Here is a 24,656-nt window from a genome sequence, read left to right on the forward strand (position 1 = left end):
TTCAAATCGATCTGCGCAGATGTATGTATGAGGAACAATAACCACACACAGACGTGTCTCTATTCGGGAGAAGGTCAATGGTCTTCTGATCCGTATATTATAAAATACACACAGTTATTCAGTTCAACATTGTCCCTGATTGGTCAAAGATAACCAGCAATGTCCATATAGTACATCATCAGCCTGTTTCTGGCTTCCTAATACCAGTTAAACCAGCTACTGAATACTTCAACATGTTGCTGAGAAAGAACGAGGAGTCAACCTTCCACATCTCTCATCCCACATTTCACATGGTGAGAACTAACTGATTACAGATTCTCTCAGTATATTCTAAATACCTCTTTGTTCATTGTTTATTTTGGCTTCATTATTTTTGTTAACACCTTTCTGTTCGCACGTCTTAGAATCCTATTATAAAGCTTCTATGCAATTGTCATATAGACACACAGATAATTATGCAACAACATCTATACTTTGATTATTTACATATACAGATCATCTTATTACATCTGGACAAACGGCCTATAGCCCAGGCCTACCCTCACATAACAAATATGCAAACAGAAAAAGAAATGGGTGCAGAACATACTTTGCACAGCACTGCATACGGTATTTTGCCATCTCTTTACCTACAAGATTCTTTTATTTTTTATATTTGGATCCTACTGCCTGCAAAATGACAACTGTGTATCAAATGACCTTTCGTTTCATTTTACTCATTACAATCTTCCCAGGCTACCCAAAGTAAACTAGATTATCCTGTGCATCCAACACCCTGGATTCCTTCTGCTCATTTGAAGGACTTGTCTCATTGAATTTCAGTAATGTGTTGGTAAATTAGGCTACAGCTTTAATTCATGTCTGAGAGCGCAGCGGCTGTGCGCTGAGTCAGATTACACGGTTAGCCTCCCTAAATGAGATCATATTTGGCTCATTCTTTCCCCAACTCTCTTGTGTAGCCACGAGTACAGCTTTCATGAGATAGAGAAAAATGCCAGCGGGGTAAAGTACTGGGAATGTTATCTCAACTGCAGTGCACAGGCCTTCATCTATTCTACTGCTAAATAGAAAGCATTGTCCATGATTCAGACTTGGGCATAACATCCTCAATACATTATGTTTGTAACATTTGTTATTAAGTGTTTTTAATATTCTACAATTTGCTGATACTGTCCATGGATTACATTATCTGATGTTTATCTTTTGCTATTTTACAGTTACAAGTCTATAGACATATGGTATCGCTGTGTGAAGCTGTTAGGATTGCCATATTATCTCAAACCTGCACACTTGTTATTCCATAAATTATTTTGAAATACTTTCCAGAGATGACTTTGCATTTAGAAAATGTTTTAAAGGGACCTGTCACCAGCTTTGGTGACTATAAGTTGCAACCACTACCAGTTGGCTCTTATATAGAGCATTCTAACATGCTGTATATAAGAGCCCAGGCTGCTGTGTAGAATGTAAAAATCAGTTTATAATACTCATGCACAGGTTGGTGCGGTGCAGACTAGTCGGATGGGTGTCTCCGTTCTCCGGGTCCGGCGCCTCCTCTTTCGGCCATCTTTGTCCTCCTTCTGAAGCCTCGGTGCATGACGCGCCACCCGCCCACCACCCACTGGTGGTGGCCGCAGCTTATAGTCACCAAATCTGGTGACAGGTTCCCTTTAAATAGTTTTCAGAGTAGTAATTTAAAAGGCTAACATCTGGCACAATATTTTATCACATCCTTCTTCTGTAGTGATCAAAAAATGTGTTGCTGGCAGTTTGGCATAACATAGTCAAGCTCTGGCTGTCGCAGGCAGGGTCATTGACCGCGCCGCCCCTGGCTGTTTAACTCCTACATACCACGATCAATAGCTACCACAGCATTTATTAGGTGGCTGGGAGAGGGAGTGCGCTCCCTCTCCCACCCAATCGGGACCCTTGGGGGGGGGGATTTTTGCCATGGCACCTTGAAGTCATCTTACTGACTACTGGGTCAGCCAGATACAGAAAGCCTGTTAGACCATGCCAAGAGGTTTCTGTCAGTGCAGAACATTATACTAGCGATTCGACTAGTTAATCTCCCACATATGGACTAGGTAAAAAAGTGGGGAAAAAAATAAATCTGAAAATAAAGCACAAAAAAATGAAAAGATATTATACCAAGAAATACGGTATGTATATTTATGTGAAAAAAAATAAAGAACCCTGAATCACACATACTTGGAATCGCCGCATTCGGAACAACCTGATATATAAAACAGTCACAGTAAGTTAATCTCTTCCATGAACATCCTAAAAAAAGAAAAAACATAGCAAAAATAATGTCCTTTCATCATAGAGTGAACAAAAAAGTGTAATCAAACGCAATTCAAGTCATATGTATATAAAAATGTTATCTCTAAAATCTCATATTGTCCAATAAAAAACAAGCCGCCATACAGCTCTGTCAGCATAAAAATAAAAAGGCTATAGCTCTCAGAATACAGCAATGCAAAAACATTTTTTTTCTTATTAGCCCTTGGAAAATTAAAAACTTGGGGCTTAAACCACATTTTAGTGAAAAAATGTATTATTTGTCCACCGCCCAATGGAATAAAATGAGTAAGGCTGCATTCACACATCAGGTTTTTGCTGTGCGGCACAATCCGGCGATTTGCGGGAAAAACGCATCCGTTTTTTTTTGCCGCCAGGTGCGGTTTTTCCTCATAGACATTTATTAGCGCCGGATTGTGCCGCATGTACTTGCGTTTGATCTGTTTTTTGCCGGTTGCGGCAAAAATCGTCACTCCGGCGGCTGCACAGGACGCAGAGAGGAACGTTTTTTGCCAGCGTAAAAAAAAAACGCATAGCGCCGTTTGCGGTGCTGTGCGGCATGGTGCATAATGAAAGTCTATGCACGCCGAATCCGGTGGCATGCATCAAACGCCGGAAGCATGTACCGTATCCGGTTTTTACTTCTGAGCATGCCCAGAAGTGATATAAATTCATTGCTTGTCAGAAAATCAATCACTCACTCACTCTCTCTCAAACTCTCTCACTCACTGACTCATTCACTCACTCTCACCCACTCGACGCTGCACGGCTGTCACACTGCTGGCAGCTTCTCCTGATTTGAAAATGCCGGCCGCCCATTATTCAATCTCGTATTTACAGCTTTCCCCGCCGACCAGCGTCTATGATTGGTTGCAGTCAGACACGCCCCCACGCTGTGTGACAGCTGTCTCACAGCAACCAATCACAGCCGCCCGTGGGCGGGTCTATATATTGCAGTAAAATAAATAAATAATTAAAAAAAATAACGACGTGCGGTCCACCCCAATTTTGATACCAGCCAAGATAAAGCCACACGGCTGAAGGCTGGTATTCTCGGGATGAGGAGCGCCACGTTATGGGGAGCCCCCCAGCCTAACAATATCAGTTAGCAGCCACCCAGAATTGCCGCATCCATTAGATGTGACAGTCTCGGAACTCTACCTGGCTCATCCCGAATTGCCCTGGTGCGGTGGCAATCTGGGTAATGAGGGGTTAATCATGGCAGGCGTCTATGAGACACCCCCAATGATTAACCTGTAAGTGAAAGTAAATAAACACATACACCCAAAAAAATACTTTATTTGGAATAAAAGACAAAAAAAACCCCTCATTTACCATTTTATTAAAATCCCAAAACACCCCTCCAGGTCTGACTTAATCCACAGAGGTCCCGCGACGCTATCAGCTCTGCTACATGAAGCTGACAGGAGCGGCAGTAGAACACTGCCGCTCACTATTAGCTCCACGCAGCAACTGAACTGAGTCGCGCTGTCAGCGGTGTCGTCACTGAGGTAGTGCTGGTGTATGTGCAGTGATGATGGGGGCTGTAGTGTCGGTGTATGTGCAGTGATGGTGGGGGTGGTAGTGCCGGTGTATGTGCGGTGATGGTGCGTGCGGGAGTTCCGGTGTATGTGCGGTGATGGTGCGTGCGGGAGTTCCGGTGTATGTGCGGTGATGGTGCGTGCGGGAGTGCCGGTGTATGTGCGGTGATGATGTGTGCGGGAGTGCCGGTGTATGTGCGGTGATGGTGCGTGCGGGAGTGCCGGTGTATGTGTGGTGATGATGGGTGTGGGAGTGCCGGTGTATGTGCAGTGATGATGGGGTCTCTCTCTCAGCCTTGAAAAAAAAAAGAAAAAAACGGATCCGTTTTTACCGGATCCGTCACATCAGTTTTTACACAATCTGAGACGGATCCGTTCCAGCAGGCACAAACCGGATTGTGCCTGATTGCAAAAAACTGATGTGTGAAAGCAGACTAACACATCTGTTGTGTCAATATGCTCACTGCACCCCTTAATGGATTTATTAAGGGGTATAGTTTGTACAATGTGGTTACTTATGGGGATCTCTGCTTTTTGGGCATGTCTGGGACTTTGATCTGCTAATGTGACATGGCACCCCCAAACCATTCCAGCTAAATTTGAACAGCAATATGTTGCACCTTCAATTTTGAGTTTTACACTGTGCCTCAAAAGTAGTTTTTGACCACCTATGAGGTATTGGCATACTTGAGATATTGACAAATTATACGGTCCAGTTTGTCCTATTACCCTTTTTAAAATTAAGTCTTTGGGGCCAAAGCAACATTTTAGTCGAAAAGGGGCTCTTCAAATGTGACATGGTGTCTGCAATCTCTTCCATCCAAAATCGCGATTTTAAATTTAGATAGCACTCATCCCCTTCTGAGCCTTGATGTGAACCCAAACAGTAGTTTTCCACCACACATAGGGTATTTGTGTAGTCAAGAGAAATTGCACAACAAATTGTATGGTCGATTTTCTCCTGTTACCCTTGTGAAAATAAAAAAATTGGGGGTTAAAGCAACATTTTTGTGGTAAAAATGCATTTTTTTATTTTCATGGCTCAACGTTCTAAAATTCTGTGAAACACCTATGGGTACGCTTACCACACATCTAGATAAACTTCTGGGGGGTGTAGTTTCCAAATTGGGTGACTTGATAGGAATTTCCACTGCTTAGGCGCATCAGGGGCTCTCCAAACATGACGTGGCGTCTGCTATTTACAGTGCCTTGCGAAAGTATTCGGCCCCTTTTAATTTTTCAACTTTTTCCACATTTCAGGTTTCAAACAAAGATTAAAAAATGTAAATTTTATGGTGAAGAATCAACAACAAGTGGGACACAATTGTGAAGTTGAACGAAATTTATTGCTTAGTTTAAACTTTTATAAAAAATAATAAACTGAAAATTGGGGCGTGCAATATTATTTGGCCCTTTTAAGTTAATACTTTGTAGCTCCTTTTGCTGCGATTACAGATGCAAGTCCCTTGGGGTATGTGTCTATCAGTTTTGCACACCGAGAAACTGAAATTCTTGCCCATTCTTCCTTTGCAAACAGCTCAAGCTGAGTGAGGTTGGATGGAGAGCGTTTGTGAACAGCAGTTTTCAGCTCTTTCCACAGATTCTCGATTGTATTCAGGTCTGGACTTTGACTTGGCCATTCTAACACCTGGATACGTTTATTTGTGAACCATTCCATTGTAAATTTTGCTTTATGTTTTGGATCATTGTCTTGTTGAAAGACAAATCTCCATCCCAGTCTCAGGTCTTTTTCAGACTCCAACAGGTTTTCTTCAAGAATGGTCCTGTATTTGGCTCCATCCATCTTCCCATCAATTTTAACCATCTTCCCTGTCCCTGCTGAAGAAAAGCAGGCCCAAAGCATGATGCTGCCACCACCATATTTGACAGTGGGGATGGTGTGCTCAGGGTGATGAGCTGTGTTGCTTTTACACAAAACATATTGTTTGTCATCGTGCCCAAAAAGTTCGATTTTGGTTTCATCTGACCAGAGCACCTTCTTCCACATGTTTGGTGTGTCTCCCAGGTGGCTTGTGGCAAACTTTAAACAAAACTTTTTATGGAAGTCTTTGAGAAATGGCTTTCTTCTTGGCACTCTTCCATAAAGGCCAGATTTGTGCAGTGTACGACTGATTGTTGTCCTATGGCCAGACTCTCCCACCTCAGCTGTACATCTCTGCAGTTCATCGAGAGTGATCATGGGCCTCTTGGCTGCATCTCGGATCAGTCTTCTCCTTATTTGAGATGAAAGTTTTGAGGCACAGCCAGATCTTGGTAGGTTTGCAGTGGTATGATACTCCTTGCATTTCAATATAATCACTTGCACAGTGCTTCTTGGGATGTTTAAAGTTGTGGAAATCTTTTTGTAACCAAATCCGGCTTTAAACTTCTCCACAACAGTATCATGGACCTGCCTGTTGTGTTCCTTGGTATTAATGATGCTATCTGCGCTTTAAACAGAACACTGAGACTATCACAGAGCAGGTGCATTTATACGGAGACTTGATTACACACAAATGGCTTATATTTATCATCATCAGTCATTTAGGACAACATTGGATCATTCAGAGATCCTCAATGAACTTCTGGAGTGAGGTTGCTGCACTGAAAGTAAAGCGGCCGAATAATATTGCACGCCCCACTTTTCAGTTTATTCTTTTTCCAAAAGCTTAAAATAAGCAATAAATGTCATTCAACTTCACAATTGTGTCCCACTTGTTGCTGATTCTTCACTATAACATTAAAATTTTTATCTTTTGTTTGAAGCCTGAAATGTGGGAAAAGGTTGAAAAATTCAAGGGAGCCGAATACTTTTGCAAGGCACTGTATTCCAGCCAATTTCCAAAATTCAAATAGCGCTCTTTTACGAGCCCCGCCATGTGGCCAAACGGTAAATTTCCACCACATGTGGGGTATCAGTGTACTCAAGAGAAATTGTGCAATAAATTGTATGGTGCACTTTCTCCTGTTACTCTTGTAAAAATGAAAAATTTGAGGCTAAAGCAATATTTTTGTGGGGAAAAAGTAAAATTTTCATTTTTTTTTCCTTCCACATTGCTTTAGTTCTTGTGAAGCACCTAAAGGGTTAATAAACATCTTGGATGTGGCTTTTATCCGTTTGAGAAATGCAGTTTTTAAAATGTAATTTGGATATTTTCTGCCCCTCAAAATGACTTCAAATGTGATGTCCTTTAAAAAATTGGTTGTGTAAATTTTGTTGGCAAAATTAGAAATTGCCAATAAACGTTTAACCCTTCTAAACCTCCTAACCAAAAAAAATGTAAAAATTGTGCTGGTGTAAAGTAGACTTGCGGGAAATGTTATTTACTAAAGGAGACCAACCACCAGGATTTTGCTCTACAAAGTAAAGTCATACTGGCACTTCATGGACAACACTGAAGATATGACATTTTGAGGCAATGCAAAGTAGGCAATGTCCAGCTTGTATAACAGTGTAAATTTGGTGTGCCCTCTAACAAAACACACAGACGTTAATGTCTAACCACTGGCAATAAAAGTGAGTACACCCCTAAGTGAAAATGAAAAATTGTGCCCAAAGTGTCAGTATTTTGCGTGGCCACCATTAGTTTCAATCATTGCCTTAACTCTCTTAGGAGACCATGCAGACCAATTTGATGCAGTGTGTGGCATATGGTCTGACCATGGACATGCTGAATCCACCCTTGCCTCTCTAACCTCTACAGCAATGCTGGCAGCACTGATGTATCTATTTTGAAAAACAACCTGTGTATGTGACACTGAGCACGTGCACTCAACTTCTTTGATTGACCGTGGTGACTGGTGAGCCCTGTTCTGAGTGGAACCTGTCGTGTTAAACCGTTGCATGGTCTTGTTGGCAATCTTCTTATAGCCTAGGCCATTTTTTTTGTTGAACGTCCAGTGACCAGTATGAGAGCGCGTGTGAGTGATAACACCAAATTTAACACACCTGCTTCCCAATCGCACCTGAGACCTTGTGATATTGAGTCACATGACACTGGGGAGGGAAAATTGCTAATTGGGTACAATTTGGCCATTTTCACTTAGAGGTGTACTCACTTTTGTTGCTAACGATTTAGATATAAATGGCTGTTTAAGTTATTTAGAGGGCACACTAAATTTACACTGTTATACAAGCTGTACACAGGAATGGGCCCAGGATGGAGGACATATATACTAGTATGAGGTACATATAGTATCAGAATGGATGACATACATACCAGGATGGGGGACATGTATACCAAGATGGGCCCAGGTTTGGGGACATATATACTGTGAAGAATGCCAGTGGAGACATATATATATATATACACCAGGAAGGGACCCAGGATGGGGGATATGTATATCTAGCATGGGCCCAGGATGCGGAACATGCTACAAGTCTCCCGTCCCCCCATCATCTAATATTGATGGCCTATATTACGTATATGTGGTCAATCTAGAATGGATTGGTGCTGTTTATGAATTGAGACATGTAAGTGCTGAACTAAAACCTCCAATATTTTTTTCCTATATAACACTGTGTTGGGTTTTGTTTGTTCTAATCCTTATAAAAGAAGCCATTAATGATCTCATCTGCTGCCATTAAATAAGCTTATTGTGCTTGAGCTGTGTACATTTTTTTTCCTAGGAAGTGTTCATCAAAACTGGCGTTGCACAGACACATGGGAGTACATGCTGGAGAAAAGCCATTTCATTGCTCACACTGTGACTATAAGACCAGATTAAAAGCTTCACTCAAACAGCACATGAGGGTCCATACCGGTAAGGGTCATCCGAGCAGTCAGTAATAAATAGGCCCTCTGTTCACCACAGTTGTGTTTTTGTTCGTTTGTATTATTTTTAAGTGTTTTTTTTTTTGTTTTTGAACCACCTATTCTAGGTTCACACAAGCGTTTTGAGGGTTTTTTGCCCTCTTCTCACTCTCCCAGCCCTCAAATGAATGGAGTGGTTTCCTGTGCGCACGGCCTCTGCTCCATTCTAACAGAATTTAGAACAAAGTTCTCTCAATTGGTGGAGGTCCCAGTGGTCGTACCCAAGGAATCAGCAAGAATTCACCTAGTTTGTGCACAGCACTGTCAGATAATTATCATCCTTGAAACTACTCCAACTCATACTCAAGACGTGGCCAAGATCCACACCGAAACGTTTATGTTGGCCATCTTTGACAGTTAGTGCAGTTCTTTTGACGCTGTTTTTTGAGCCAAAACCTAGTGAATTAAAAAAGGATTAGTACATTACACGTATGATAGTTTTCCATACAGATTTCTATGCAATTTGTTGATCCAAAGCAAGAATTGGTTCCAAGATAAGTACAATGCCTTCTTTTTTTCCCCAATTACTTTTTTATTCCTCTTATGTAATCGGCAAAAAAAAATACCGTTTGTGAAACCACAATAAATGAAGTTTAAAATGCTAAAAAATTATAAAATATACTTGTAAATATACAATGCCTTGCGAAAGTATTTCGCCCCCTTGAATTTTTCAACCTTTTCCCACATTTCAGGCTTCAAACATAAAGATAAAAATTTTAATGTTATGATGAAGAATCAACAAGTGGGACACAATTGTGAAGTTGAACGAAATTTATTGCTTATTTTAAACTTTTTAAAAATTAAATAAGTGCAAAGTGGGGCATGCAATATTATTCGTCCCCTTTACTTTCACTCCAGAAGTTTATTGAGGATCCCTGAATGATCCAATGTTGTCCTAAATGACTGATGATGATAAATATAAGACACCTGTGTGTAATCTAGTCTCCGTATAAATACACCTGCTCTGTGATAGTCTCAGTGTTCTCTTTAAAGCGCAGATAGCATCATGAATACCAAGGAACACAACAGGCAGGTCCATGATACTGTGGTGGAGAAGTTTAAAGCCAGATTTGGTTACAAAATGTTTTCCAAAACTCTAAACATCCCAAGGAGCACTGTGCAAGCGATAATACTGAAATGGAAGGAGTATCATACCACTGCAAATCTACCAAGACCCGGCCGTCCATCCAAACTTTCATTTCAAACAAGAAGACGACTTATCAGAGATGCAGCCAAGAGGCCCATGATCACTCTCGATGAACTGCAGAGACCTACAGCTGAGGTGGGAGTGTCTGGCCATAGGACAACAATCAGTCGTACACTGCACAAATCTGGTCTTTATGGAAAAGTGGCAAGAAGAAAGCCATTTCTCAAAGATATCCATAAAAAGTGTTGTTTAAAGCTTGCCACAAGCCACCTGGGAAACACACCAAACATGTGGAAGAAGGTGCTCTAGTCAGATGAAACCAAAATTGAACTATTTGGGCACAATGCCAAACGATATGTTTGATGTAAAAGCAACACAGCTCATCACCCTGAACACACCATCCCCACTGTCAAACATGGTGGTGGCAGCATCATGCTTTGGGCCTGCTTTTCTTCAGCAGGGACAGGGAAGATGGTTAAAATTTATGGGAAGATGGATGGAGCCAAATACAGGACCATTCTTGAAGAAAACCTGTTGGAGTCTGAAAAAGACCTGAGACTGGGACGGACATTTGTCTTCCAACAAGACAATGATCCCAAACATAAAGCAAAATCTACAATGGAATGGTTCACAAATAAACATATCCAGGTGTTAGAATGGCCAAGTCAGAGTCCAGACCAATTGAGAATCTGTGGAAAGAGCTGAAAACTGCTGTTCACAAACTCTCTCCATCCAACCTCACTCAGCTCCAGCTGTTTGCAAAGGAAGAATGGGCAAGAATTTCAGTCTCTCAATGTGCAAAACTGATAGACACATACCCCAAGCGATTTGCAGCTGTAATCGCAGCAAAAGGTGGGGCTACAAAGTATTAACTTAAAGGGGACGAATAGTATTGCACGCCCCACTTTTCAGTTATTTTTTTTTTAAAAAAAAGTTTAAAATGAGCAATACATTTCCTTCACCTTCATATTTATGTCCCACTTGTTGTTGATTCTTCACCATAACATTAAAATTTTTATCTTTATGTTTGAAGCCTGAAATGTGGGAAAAGGTTGACAAATTCAAGGGGGCCGAATACTTTCGCAAGGCACTGTATATTATATCAGCCCTTCATAATATCATCTGAAATCCGTAATCTGAATTTTACTGCAAGTCCTCATGTAATTCTTCTTTCCTTCTAATACAAAATGGTACAAAAGAGGAGCCTCGCTTTTGCTCTCTCCAAGTCAGCGCACAAATAATGTTGTTGTTTCAGAAGGCAATCAGCCCTGTTATGTCATGTCTGATATAGAGACTGAGAAGGGAGCTGGAATCTATTGCACAGAGCCTGGCCGCCATTCCTTTTCAGGCATTAGAGAAAAAAAGCAACTTGGCAATTTTATTTATTTAAAAATCCTTTTCAAAAGTAGGATTTTTAATTGTGTTATGGGTTATTGCCTAGTTTATTGCCTGCTACTGCAACCTTAACCGTGGTAGCTGAACATGCGCAGTGCTTACAAGCTCTTTCCAATAGAGCTTGTAAGCACAACTCTAAAACTAGCTGCATTGTTGGAATGCAACAGTTCTATCTGACAGAACTATGAGGGCTGCAGCCCATCAGCGACTACTGATAAGCTAAAGTGCTCATGTGACATAAGGGTATCTTGACACAATGTTTTTTTTCAGGCAATGCTGACATTTTTAGTTAACATTTCCTCAAGTGTTTCCTTAACGTTTTTCTTTGCGTTACCTGTAAATGTTTTACAAGTGTTTTAGTTTGGGTTTTTTTTGCAAGCATTGAACTGCGCTGGATAAGGGAGTATATAGATTTTTATTTTATCTATGCCATGTTAGCATTAAAAAAGTTGTCCAGAAAAAAACACTTTTTAAGCATTTCATGGTTTATGCTCAGTTTGATTTGTCAATTAGTAATAATACTATTAATCATTTATTTTATTGTTATTTTTGTAGGTGAAAAGCCTTATAAATGTGAATTATGTTCCTATGCCTCAATAGATGCTAGTTCTCTCCGTCGACACATTAGAACTCATACTCACGAGAAGCCTTGTAAATGTCTGCATTGCTCATACAGTTGGTAAGTTTATATGGTTATTCCTTAGGAATGAGACATCTGAAAAGTCATATAGATATTGTTTCATAATGCATTTTTGTCTTCTGGGTCATATTCTATTTTATTATTTTATAATATTTATTTGACAAAAATCTTAGATTATCTATTGATACTTTTTATGTTTAGTTTTTTTTTCTATGACTGATAGGTTCCCTTTAAAGAGGACCTGTCAGGTCCAATATGCACCCAGAACCACAAGCAGTTCTGGGGGCATATTGCTAATCCCTGCCTAACCGTCCCTGTATTTAGTAGCATATATAAAGAGATCTTTAGAAAAAATGTTTCTAAAGATCTTTTATCATATGCTAATGATGCCAGCGACTAGTCGTAAGGGCGTTACTTCCCTTGCCTAATCGGCCTCCTTAGCATGTTAGTACTCCCCTGTGGCCGTGCTAACATGCTAATGAATGCACAGTGTCAGAGGATGGTCACGCTCACCTCCCTGCTGCCATTGCGTCGGAGTCCTGGATTTCAGCTCAGTGCGCATGATCCTGGACTTTCGGTCTTGTGCACTATGAAGGTGTACAAGTCCTGGCTTCAAACCCATGTACTGCGCATAACCAAAATTCCAGGATCATGCGCACTGAGCCGAAATCCAGGATTTAGATGCGATGGCAGCAGAGGTGAGCACGACCATCCTCTGATGCTGCGCATTCATTAGCATGTTCACACACCCACAGAGGCGTACTAACCTGCTAAGGGGGCCGACTAGGCAAGGGAAGTAACACCCTTATGACTAGTTGCTGGCCTCATTAGCATAGCATATATGGGATGTTTAGAAATACTTTTTCTAAAGATCTCTTTATGTATGCTACTAGATACAGGAATGGTTAGGCAGGGATTAGCAATATGCATCCAGAACTGCTCGTGGTTCTAGGTGCATATTATAACTGACAGGTTCCCTTTAAAGGGGTTGTCTGATACTTTATATTAATGACCTACACTACAGTTCAAAAGTTTGGGGTCACCCAGACAATTTTGTCTTTTTCATGAAAAATCATACTTTTATTTATCAAATGAGTTGCATAATGAATAGAAAATATAGTCCAGACATTGACTAGGTTAGAAATAAAAAAAAAATTGTTTAAAAGAACTCAAGTCCTCAGTGGTTGATACCTTTTAATGGCTAACTGAAAAGATGGTAATAATTGCAAGCTTTCGAGACTACTCAGGTCTCTTCATCAGGCATGGTATAACACAAAATCTGAAGAGTCACATATTTATACACAACAGGACATAGAAGGTTAGAAAGGTTAGGTTAGAAATAATGATTTTTACTTGAAATTATAATTTTCTCCTTAAAACTTTGCTTTCGTCACAGAATACTCATTTGCAGCAATTCCAGCTTTGCAGACCTTTGGCATTCTAGCTGTTAATTTGCTGAGGTAATCTGGAGATATTTCACCCCAATCTTCCAGAAGCCCCTCCCACAAGTTGGATTGGCTTGATGGGCACTTTTTGCGTACCATACGGTCAAGCTGCTCCCACAACAGCTCCATAGGGTTGAGATCTGGTGAATGGGCTGGCCACTCCATTACAGATAGAATACCAGCTGCCTGCTTATTCCCTAAATAGTTCATGTATAATTTGGAGGTGTGCTTTGGGTCATTGTCCTGTTGTAGGATGAAATTGGCTCCAATCAAGCGGTGTCCACAGGGTATGGCATGGCGTTGCAAAACGGAGTGATAGCCTTCATTATTCAAAATCACTTTTACCTTGTACAAATCTCCCACTTTAGTAGCACAAAAGCAACCCCAGACCATCACATTACCTCCACCATGCTTGACAGATGGCGTCAAGCACTCTTTCAGCATCTTTTCAGTTGTTCTGTGTCTCAAAAATGTTCTTCTGTTTGATCCAAATACCTCAAACTTCGAGTCGTCTGTCCGTAACACTTTTTTCCAATCTTCCTCTTTCCAATGTCCTTTCTTTTGCCCATATTAATCTTTTCCTTTTATTAGCCAGTCTCCGATATCGCTTTTTCTCTCTGAAGGCCAGCATCCCGGAGTTGCCTCTTCACTGTAGATGTTGACACAGGCTTTTTGCGGGTACTATTTAATGAAGCTGCCAGTTGAGGACCTGTGAGGCGTTGATTTCTCAAACTAGAGACTCTAATGTACTTGTCTTGTTGCTCAGTTGTGCAGCGGGGCCTGCCACTTCTCTTTCTACTCCGGTTAGAGCCTGTTTGTGCTCTCCTCTGAAAAGAGTACTACACACCATTGTAGGACATCTTCAGTTTCTTGCAATTTCATGCATGGAATATCATTCATTTCTAAGAACAATAATAGACTGTCGAGTTTCACATGAAAGTTCTCTTTTTCTGGCCATTTTGAGAGTTTAATGGAACCAACAAATGTAATTCTTCAGATTCTCAACTAGCTCAAAAGGAAGGTCAGTTTTATAGCTTCTCTAATCAACAAAACTGTTTTCAGCTGTGCTAACATACTTGCACAAGGGTTTTCAAGGGATTTCTAAACATCCATTAGCCTTCTAACACAGCAAACACAATGTACCATTAGAACACTGGAGTGGTGGTTGTTGGAAAAGGGCCTCTATACACCTATTTAGATATTGCATTAAAAACCAGACGTTTGCAGCTAGAATAGTCATTTACCACATTAACAATGTATAGAGTAGTGTATTTCTGTTTCATTTAATGTTAGCGTCATTGAAAAAAAAAGTGCTTTTCTTTCACAAATAAGGAATTATCTAAGTGACCCTAAACCTTTGAACTGTAGTGTATACTTCGGATAGGTCATCAATATCAGATCAGTGGCAGTTCTTGGTGCCGGGTACTGCACACCCAGGTTTGTTCATTTAAGTAGGGGTCGATCTGCAGTTTCCGGTGTGGCCACTATACAGTAACTATTATATAGTTCCGGTATGCAACAAATCACTTTGCTTGCACCGAGAATAGCTAATCAGAAAGGGTGCTATGTGTGGCACTCCCACCAATCTGATATTGATGACCTAGCCTAAGGACAGACCATCAAAATGGACAGAAAATATAAGGCTTACTCACTCATTACTCACATAATAGTGTATTGTGAGGGAGTCGGGTGAAAGACTGAATTTTTCTTTCAAGAAATCTTGTCAACGTCCTATGCACTTTTTAGAGAGTGGGGCAAGTACAGATGGTTTACTGCATATACAGTGCACAGCATAAATGAGTACAAACCCTTCGAAAAGTAAGATTGTAATCAATATGTCACTGAACAATTTCCAAAATTTTGCCAAGACTGCGTTTCTTAGAACATTTGATTTAACCCATAATAAGAAAGTAAGATTAATAATGTAACTTTCATTCCAAAATCTTCAGTTTTACTGAAAGTAAAGAATACATTAATACACCCCCTCATAAGAAATCACTACATCTAGTATTTTGTATTTTTGCCATGATTTGTAAGGCTAGCACCAAGTTTTCTAGGCATGGAATGAACAAGTTAATGATATATTGTAAAATCTGTCTTTTTCTTGTTTTGGTTTTTTTTTTGTTTTTTTTTTAAAAAAAAAAGTCTTTATTGAAATATAAAATAAAAGGAAATATAGTTTGTCGGAAGTACAACAAAAAAAAATGGAGACATACTTGGCCACTGAATCACTTCCACCCTATTCTTCAGAAATGTGGCAGATGCATGTTTTGGATCATTGCCATGTTGGAAAAAGTACACATCTTCCATTCCAAGGGCACGGCATGATGGTACAATCTTATTCAACATAGAGCAGTACATCTTCATGATATCAATGAAATGTAACTCCCCTACACCAGCATTACTTATGCAGCCTCACACACACTGCCACCACTATGTTTCACTGTAGGCACCATGCACTTTTCTTTATACTCACCTTTGTGACACCATACAGTTTTGAATCCATCAATTCCAAAAACAATTATTTTGCATTCATCACTACAGAGTATAGAGTCCCAGTATTTTTCAGCATGAGCCCTGGAAATTTGTAGGTGGGCGTATTTGGGATTGAGCTTTAGGAGAGTCTTCCTTCTTGGAAGACGCCCATGCATGCCGTTCCTCTACAGTGTACACCATATTCTGTCACATGAAATGCCCGGTTTGGCTTTCTACTTCTTTATCTAACTGCAGTGAACTTGTATGTCAATTTTCTGCAATTCTTCTCATCAGCAGACACTGCTGTTTAGTTGTTAACTTCCGTGGTCAGCCTGGACATCTCTGTAAGGCCTTGTGCGCTCTAGACGGAATTTCCCGCAGATTACCCGCGAATTTGCTGCATGTTTTGCTGCAGAAAATGTTCATAACATCTCTGCAGTGATTCACCAGCAAATCCTCTGGGGAAAAAAATGCTGTGCACACTAGGCAGATTTTGACAGCTGCATGTTTTGCTGCGGGATACCCGCAGCAAAAACAATTGCATGTCACTTCTTTTCCACAGATAGCTGCGGGAATTCACTCCATTGACTGTAATGTAATCGTGAAATCCCGCAGGGAATAACACAGGCAGCAAATTCTGTGCGGTTCATTGCGTTATTCCCTGCGGTATTTCACGTTTTTTATGACATAATGTTCATCACTGCCTGCGTTTTGCAGGGAAGTGATGTCATTATGACAGGAAGAGGAAGCGGAGCAGAGAGTAAACACACACACATCACAGACATACACAGACACAGACATATAGAATGCACATAGAAATCAAATGTACATATAAAAATAAAAACAAAAAAAAAACCGCAGGCTCCACTGTATTTTTACCATCCAGCCGAGGTAAACACATATCGGCGGCCCGGTATTTTCAGATTTTCAGGGTGGGGAGGGCAAGGGCCAGGGTTAATGCCCCCCCCCCCCTCCTGCAGCCGAGAATATAATAATAATAATAATAATTAATAATAATTTTATTCATTTATATAGCGCTATTAATTCCACAACGCTTTTACATACATTGGCAACACTGTCCCCATTGGGGCTCACAATCTAGAGTCCCTATTTGTATGTCTTTGGAGTGTGGGAGGAAACCCACGCAAACACGGGGAGAACATACAAACTCCTTGCAGATGTTGTCCTTGGTGGGATTTGAACCCAGGACCCCAGCGCTGCAAGGCTGCACTGCTAACCACTGAGCACCGTGCCGCCCCGGGACTGTCGCATCCATTTTTTTTCCTTCCAATGTGCTTTATTGCAATAAATGCATTAAAACACATGTACCAACCCGTGGAAAAAATGCACCGAAACTGCACCAAAACACAAGCGGATTTTGTTGCGTTTTTTTTGTGGGTTTTTTTCCGCGGGTGCGGAAATCTTTCAGAGCCTGCGGAATTTTCTTAAGAAAATTCCATTTTCTAGTGCGTACAGGGCCTAAGATGGTTTCAGTTCCATCTTTGCTAACTTTTTGTATCACTTTTGCAACGTTTTGCAATGTTCCGACTGATGAGCACAGCATTCACCTTTCTTGTGCAAAGAAATGTTCTTTTTTCAGCTCTTCTGATATTTCTCTTCCCTGTGGTTTCATTGCTGACAGCCTGAAATGGGAAGGGGTTTTCTTTAATGCCCTTTTATAGTCACCTCTCTGCTGGACACTTGTTTAATGAACAGTTGAACTTACCTGTGGTTGAAGTCATTTTAACTAGAATTGTTTCATCTACACATTAGCTTTGCTAACTCATTGGGGTTTTGCAACATAGTTTTGAATTAATGTGTTTAAAAAAAACAAAAAAACAACAAATCTTGTTTGCAATCATAGGCCCACATTTATGGGAGTATTTTGTAGTATGCTTTTCCATAGAAATTGTTGATTCTGAAAGGAAACTACCGTATTTTTCGCTTTATAAGACGCACCTGATTATAAGACGCACCCCCAAATTTGGTGAAGGAATAGAGAATTTTTTAATAAATGGGGTCTGTCTTATAATGCCAGTGTCCGTCTAACAAATAATATAGGGTATATGTCCCTCATAGCCCCCTCATCCTAAAATTAGCCCCCTTAATCTGGATATGGCCACCTTATATTGAACACGTCCCCCAGTGATGCCACATTTCCCCTATGGCTGGCACACATCCTCTATGGCAGGCAGACAGGGCCACTGTGGCAGGCAGAAAGGGCCACTGTGGCAGGCAGACAGGGCCACTGTGGCAGGCAGACAGGGCCACTGTGGCAGGCAGACAGGGCCACTGTGGCAGGCAGACAGGGCCACTGTGGCAGGCAGACAGGCCCATTGTGGCAGGCAGACAGGGCCACTGTGGCAGGCAGACAGGGCCACTGTGGCAGGCAGACAGGGCCACTGTGGCAGGCAGACAGGGCCACTGTGGCAGGCAGACAGGGCCACTGTGGCAGGCAGACAGGGCCACTGTGGCAGGCAGACAGGGTCACTGTGGCAGGCACACATCACCCTCTGTTACATATCGCCCCCATGTTGCTGCTTTTAGTATAATAAACTCTTTACCTTCTGCAGCACAGTCCTGTCTCGTGTGTCCCTCCTCGGGGTTGAACTCCTCCTGTCTCCTGCACTTCCTACTTCCTAGTTCTAGTGGAGGTCATGTGATCAGGACAGCAGAGAGAGATATCTCTGCATGCCTAATCACAGCCAGCAGGAGGGAGACCGGGCAGACGCTGGAGGAGGTGAGTAAAGAGTTTATTATTTTACTATGGGCAGCACGGGAGGCCATATCTAACACAGGGGGAGGGGGGATCCTGTGCAATCAAAGGTAAGCACAGGCAGATAATATGCACAGCTCCCCCAGCCCATCAGCGTGATGCAGTTTCAGCACCACGCTTCTGATGGACAGCGGCTGTGCATATTATATGAGCGGGAGCAGGAGATCAAACGCTGCCGCTCCCAGCCCCAAGCAGTCCCTAGCACCGCTCCAGAGCTGCCCGCACCTCCACTGGACTCTGTGTATATATATATATATACACCCCCCCTCCCGTATATTCGGATTATAAGACGCACCCCCTACTTTCCCCCAAAATTTGGGGGAACAAAAGTGCGTCTTATAAAGCGAAAAATACGGTAAATGTTTTCTGACAAACCTGTTGGGTTGTACTCTCTATATTGATCTAGAAAGAGCCATGTGGATGTACATCTGTCAGGTCTCCTTTTACAGTACTGGGATCTTAGGAATCTATTAGTATTTTAACACTGATAAATTCTAGCTTTGATTTACCTTTTGATATCTAATGCATGGCAGTTATCTGTAGCCATGCAACTGTTTATAGTGATTTAAGAATGCTAAGGGTGGGTGACAATGAATTATGCGGATGATAATAATTAGAGTTGAGCGAATACCTAACTATTGTACTCACTATACTCATTACGAATACTGTCTAATACTCGCGTATTCATTCCGAATAGCATGTGCAATGCAAGTCAATGGGGAAAACTCGCAAAGTAACGAGTAACCTGAATGCCACATTATTTGCTACTCGCACGAATAGTATGTCATTCAGGTTACTCGTTACTTAGCGAGTACAATTAGTTAGGTACTCGCTCAACTCTATGTAGAACGTCTGGCCTTTCCAAAAATTTGACCTCCCAATCATTGTAGGAAAAGGAGCATTACTGACAGGCTTTTACTGTAGGTTCTGCCATTATTTAAACTACTTTTCACATGAAGATACTGAATGAAATGATAGAAATGTATATATATCCCCCAGATCAGAATCTTAGCTATGGCACCTGATAGATCCATTTTGATACCATGCGTGAGGATATCATATATGGCTTTCAGTAGTTGAATATTTTCTTAAAAGTCTGAGGTTATGATTTATGAAGTCTGATTTATTTTTAAGAACGTTTGTAGTATAAGCCAATCATCTCCCATAAAGGCAATACTTTAGTAATACCTCCTTCAATTTAGAAAAACAGGGACATTATTAACTTATTTAATTACAAATATTATTTTTAGCATTCAGAAGAAAAGTCTCCACCTGCACATACGTCGTCACCACACTGGAGAAATGTTCAAATGCAGCCTTTGTCAATATTCCACCCCTGACAAGCAATTGCTCCACAAGCATACTAAGAAGCATCATGCGAACGAGGATCCTCCGCTGTCCAGCAAGCAATTTCCCACCAGCTGACAAATATCTTCTTGAGCAGCCATCAAATTAACAGGAAACCTCCTTTTTGTTTTTAAAGCACTTGAACTTTTTGGTCACATTATTTTATAATATATTGTTTTTTATTACAGCAAAGATGTTGATATCAATGTGTTTTACTTCAACCTTTCTTAACCTCACAAAGACCAAGTGCTGTAAATTTACAGCACTTTGTCTTGTTCCTTAAACCTATGCTATTGTAAATTTATTGCTTGATTAAAGCTTCTGCAATGTAGCAGAAACAGGTTGGGTGTCCCCGGTTGTCAAACACAGCTGGGGACCTGGGGAGAAGACACAAGTGGTTTATAACTTTTTATATTTTACCAGCAACATGCTGCTGAATGAGTGTGCAGATGTGTTGGCGTGGCTGATGTAAAACCTGGGGGTCTGCTAACACAGCAGCGCCGCTAGGTCCTAGCAGATACAGATCAGCATTGCACGGAGTGGGCTATTTTCCCCTGTAACTGGGGCTCCCATAATGCCCCACTTGCAGTCGAAAAATTATCAACAAAGTAAAAAAGCTTTCAAAAGATCTTTGATGATGAACAAATTTATACATTGAAAAGTGCAAAAAATAAATGTAAAAGTCTCAACCACAATAAAATACTAAAAACATTTTTTATATATATATATATATATATATATATATATATTCCTACATACATGTAAGAAAAAATAACTACATGAACTAGGTATCTACATGATTGTAGTAAACTGGAAAATTAATTCAATGGATTATATTATAATTTAATAAAACATACTGCTTTTTGTCAGTATTTTCATTACAAAAATAAAATTAGATAAATTACACAGTACCTTGTGTGTAACCAATATACAGTTAGGTCCAGAAATATTTGGACAGTGACACAAGTTTTGTTATTTTAGCTGTTTACAAAAACATGTTCAGAAATACAATTATATATATAATATGGGCTGAAAGTGCACACTCCCAGCTGCAATATGAGAGTTTTCACATCCAAATCGGAGAAAGGGTTTAGGAATCATAGCTCTGTAATGCATAGCCTCCTCTTTTTAAAGGGACCAAAAGTAATTGGACAATGGACTCTAAGGGCTGCAATTAACTCTGAAGGCGTCTCCCTCGTTAACCTGTAATCAATGAAGTAGTTAAAAGGTCTGGGGTTGATTACAGGTGTGTGGTTTTGCATTTGGAAGCTGTTGCTGTGACCAGACAACATGCGGTCTAAGGAACTCTCAATTGAGGTGAAGCAGAACATCCTGAGGCTGAAAAAAAAGAAAAAATCCATCAGAGAGATAGCAGACATGCTTGGAGTAGCAAAATCAACAGTCGGGTACATTCTGAGAAAAAAGGAATTGACTGGTGAGCTTGGGAACTCAAAAAGGCCTGGGCGTCCACGGATGACAACAGTGGTGGATGATCGCCGCATACTTTCTTTGGTGAAGAAGAACCCGTTCACAACATCAACTGAAGTCCAGAACACTCTCAGTGAAGTAGGTGTATCTGTCTCTAAGTCAACAGTAAAGAGAAGACTCCATGAAAGTAAATACAAAGGGTTCACATCTAGATGCAAACCATTCATCAATTCCAAAAATAGACAGGCCAGAGTTAAATTTGCTGAAAAACACCTCATGAAGCCAGCTCAGTTCTTGAAAAGTATTCTATGGACATATGAGACAAAGATCAACCTGTACCAGAATGATGGGAAGAAAAAAGTTTGGAGAAGAAAGGGAACGGCACATGATCCAAGGCACACCACATCCTCTGTAAAACATGGTGGAGGCAACGTGATGGCATGGGCATGCATGGCTTTCAATGGCACTGGGTCACTTGTGTTTATTGATGACATAACAGCAGACAAGAGTAGCCGGATGAATTCTGAAGTGTACCGGGATATACTTTCAGGCCAGATTCAGCCAAATGCCGCAAAGTTGATCTGACGGCGCTTCATAGTACAGATGGACAATGACCCCAAGCATACAGCCAAAGCTACCCAGGAGTTCATGAGTGCAAAAAAGTGGAACATTCTGCAATGGCCAAGTCAATCACCAGATCTTAACCCAATTGAGCATGCATTTCACTTGCTCAAATCCAGACTTAAGACGGAAAGACCCACAAACAAGCAAGACCTGAAGGCTGCGGCTGTAAAGGCCTGGCAAAGCAGTAAGAAGGAGGAAACCCAGCGTTTGGTGATGTCCATGGGTTCCAGACTTAAGGCAGTGATTGCCTCCAAAGGATTCGCAACAAAATATTGAAAATAAAAATATTTTGTTTGGGTTTGGTTTATTTGTCCAATTACTTTTGACCTCCTAAAATGTGGAGTGTTTGTAAAGAAATGTGTACAATTCCTACAATTTCTATCAGATATTTTTGTTCAAACCTTCAAATTAAACGTTACAATCTGCACTTGAATTCTGTTGTAGAGGTTTCATTTCAAATCCAATGTGGTGGCATGCAGAGCCCAACTCGCGAAAATTGTGTCACTGTCCAAATATTTCTGGACCTAACTGTATGTAGCCTAAAGCAGTATTCCGCATATGCACTACTAAAAATGAATACAATTTGTCCCACATAAAACAAAACCTCCTTCTGTTTCTACCGTGTTTCCCCGAAAATAAGACCTCCCCTGAAAATAAGACCTGGCAGGAGTTTTCAGGAAGGCTTAAATATAAGACATCCCCCGAAAATAAGACCTAGCCGTGGTTCAATAATGAAGTTTCCATGCAGCGGTATAAAAAGTTAAAGACACTGCATGACACTTCAATACAGACAGCGGACACCCCCTAAAGAAAGAAGAGAGAAGACCCTGCCATCATACTCACCAGACGCCGACTGGGAGCAGGGGAGCGCATCAAGGTCCTGCGGCGGAACACACAAATCAGATCATCAGAGCACACACACACACACACACAATCACATTACAGATCGCATCCACGCACTCCCCTCATCCAGCGATATCGCTTGCTTCTCGGCGACGTAATGAACTGTGACGCTGTGCACTGTGCGTTGAGCTTCCAGGACCTGCAGGAGGATCACATGGGCAGAAGCAAGTGGTATCATTGGATGTGGTGAGTGTGTGCGCGTGATTGTACCGGTATGTGCGAGTCAGCCAGACGCAGGGGAGGACGGTGTGCAGCACATCTGCCTGGAGCGCCCGTCGGAGATCACAGGGAGGAATGATGTGGAATCTGATGTGTGTGTCTATATGAGTGTGTGTGTGTGATCTGATGACAGCCAAACACAGGGGATGACGGCGTGCGGTATACCTGATGGGAGATCTGGGAGCCACACAGATGCCTGGGGCTAGTAAGTATGACAATCCTGGGAAGGGGGGGGGGTCTGATTTTTGTGGGTGGTAAACTTACTTCCAACCATGTCTCCTCGAGAATAAGCCCTCCCCCGAAAATAAGACCTAGTGCTTATTTCGAGGCAAAAAAAAAAATTAAGACAGTGTCTTATTTTTGGGGAAATAGGGTAATATATGATCTAGATTTGCTAGCTATAAGAGGAATTTTAAAGGCCATGCCTCCTTGGCTAAGAAGAGTAGATTTACGTACAAGGAAGAGGAGTCCTTATCTCAGGAACAAAATAGCACATGAACACCTTTCAGGAGAACGGCAACATTTAGACCAGGTAATATATTACATATTTATGGCGAGTTCAGGTCTTTAGGGCGCTTTCAGACTTCATTTTTTCTTGTAGGACTTCTATCTATCCATATTTTTAATGGATAGAACTCATACCTATTATAGTCCATGGAGATGTTCGCGCCTCTGTGTATTTTTGCAGACTGAGTGTTCTTCATAAAATCACAAAGACCTGGCAGAGCTTGATCCGAGTCTCTGATCCAACACACCAATTCAAGTCTGTGGTTTAGCGACAAAACTGGACAGCGCTCTGATGTCCTCCGTGTTTGTTATGAGATACCTGAAAAATTGCAATAGTTTTGTGGGGGGATTTCATCTATGAAAAACTGATAAAACTTTTGATGGTAAAAACTGATCAAACTGATGACTCCTTGATCAAAACCACTGATGAAACTCACTTTTTTTCAGTGCAAGAAATCACTGACGTCTGAATGAGGTCTTACAAGGAGTGTCTTTTGTAACTGTTGAGATAGGTCGAATTCCCAAGAAAATGATCTTTGATCAAATATATAAAATAAGTGTCCAGTGGGTGATCCCGATTTCTGTTAAAGTCCTTAGGTTTTCATCCGTTAACACAAATTACTTCTCTTCAATAGTGAAATCACTTGCCGGGTGACACACGCAGTATTCTCCCTACTACAGAAATAGTGGGATTTCATGGTAAATACACAGCATTTCAGCACTGGAGAGAGGAAGAAAGACAACTGTAAGGCTATGTTCACACATTGCTTTTTTTTCTTCAGCAAAACCTGCTCTCTTTGACGTAAAAAAAAAACTGCTTCCAAAATTCAGTTTTTGGTGCGTTTTTTTTAGCTGCGTTTTTGGTGTATCCTTTGTCTATACTACATGTTTAAATAAAACATCATTTCATTTTCCACAGAAGCAGCAGTTGCGTTTTTGCATTTTCTCCTTACTTTCAATGGTGGAAAAAAGCTGCAAAAACGCTGAAAGAATTGACATGCTGCTTCTTTGAAAAATGCAGGGTTTTTTCCTGTTCCACTCAGGGGGAAAAAAAAAAAAAAAGTAAGTGTCTGTGCATGTGCATGAGACTT

The 24,656-nt window shown here is 41.0% G+C and overlaps 1 protein-coding gene across 2 annotated transcripts in view; it reads left to right on the forward strand.

The window, feature by feature from the left end:
* LOC142243165 (uncharacterized) overlaps positions 1-20,882 on the forward strand; it is a 79,779-nt gene extending 58,897 nt beyond the window's left edge. For both annotated transcript variants that reach the window (XM_075314797.1, XM_075314796.1), the window contains exons 5-7: positions 8,476-8,609; positions 11,757-11,880; positions 19,788-20,882. In XM_075314797.1, the coding sequence (XP_075170912.1) occupies positions 8,476-8,609; positions 11,757-11,880; positions 19,788-19,962 (433 nt within the window). In that variant the 3' untranslated portion in view covers positions 19,963-20,882. The remainder of the gene's footprint in view (positions 1-8,475; positions 8,610-11,756; positions 11,881-19,787) is intronic.
* Positions 20,883-24,656: the final 3,774 nt, after the last annotated feature.

The sequence above is a fragment of the Anomaloglossus baeobatrachus genome, chromosome 6 (genome assembly GCF_048569485.1).
Source record: "Anomaloglossus baeobatrachus isolate aAnoBae1 chromosome 6, aAnoBae1.hap1, whole genome shotgun sequence".
Lineage (NCBI taxonomy): Eukaryota > Metazoa > Chordata > Amphibia > Anura > Aromobatidae > Anomaloglossus > Anomaloglossus baeobatrachus.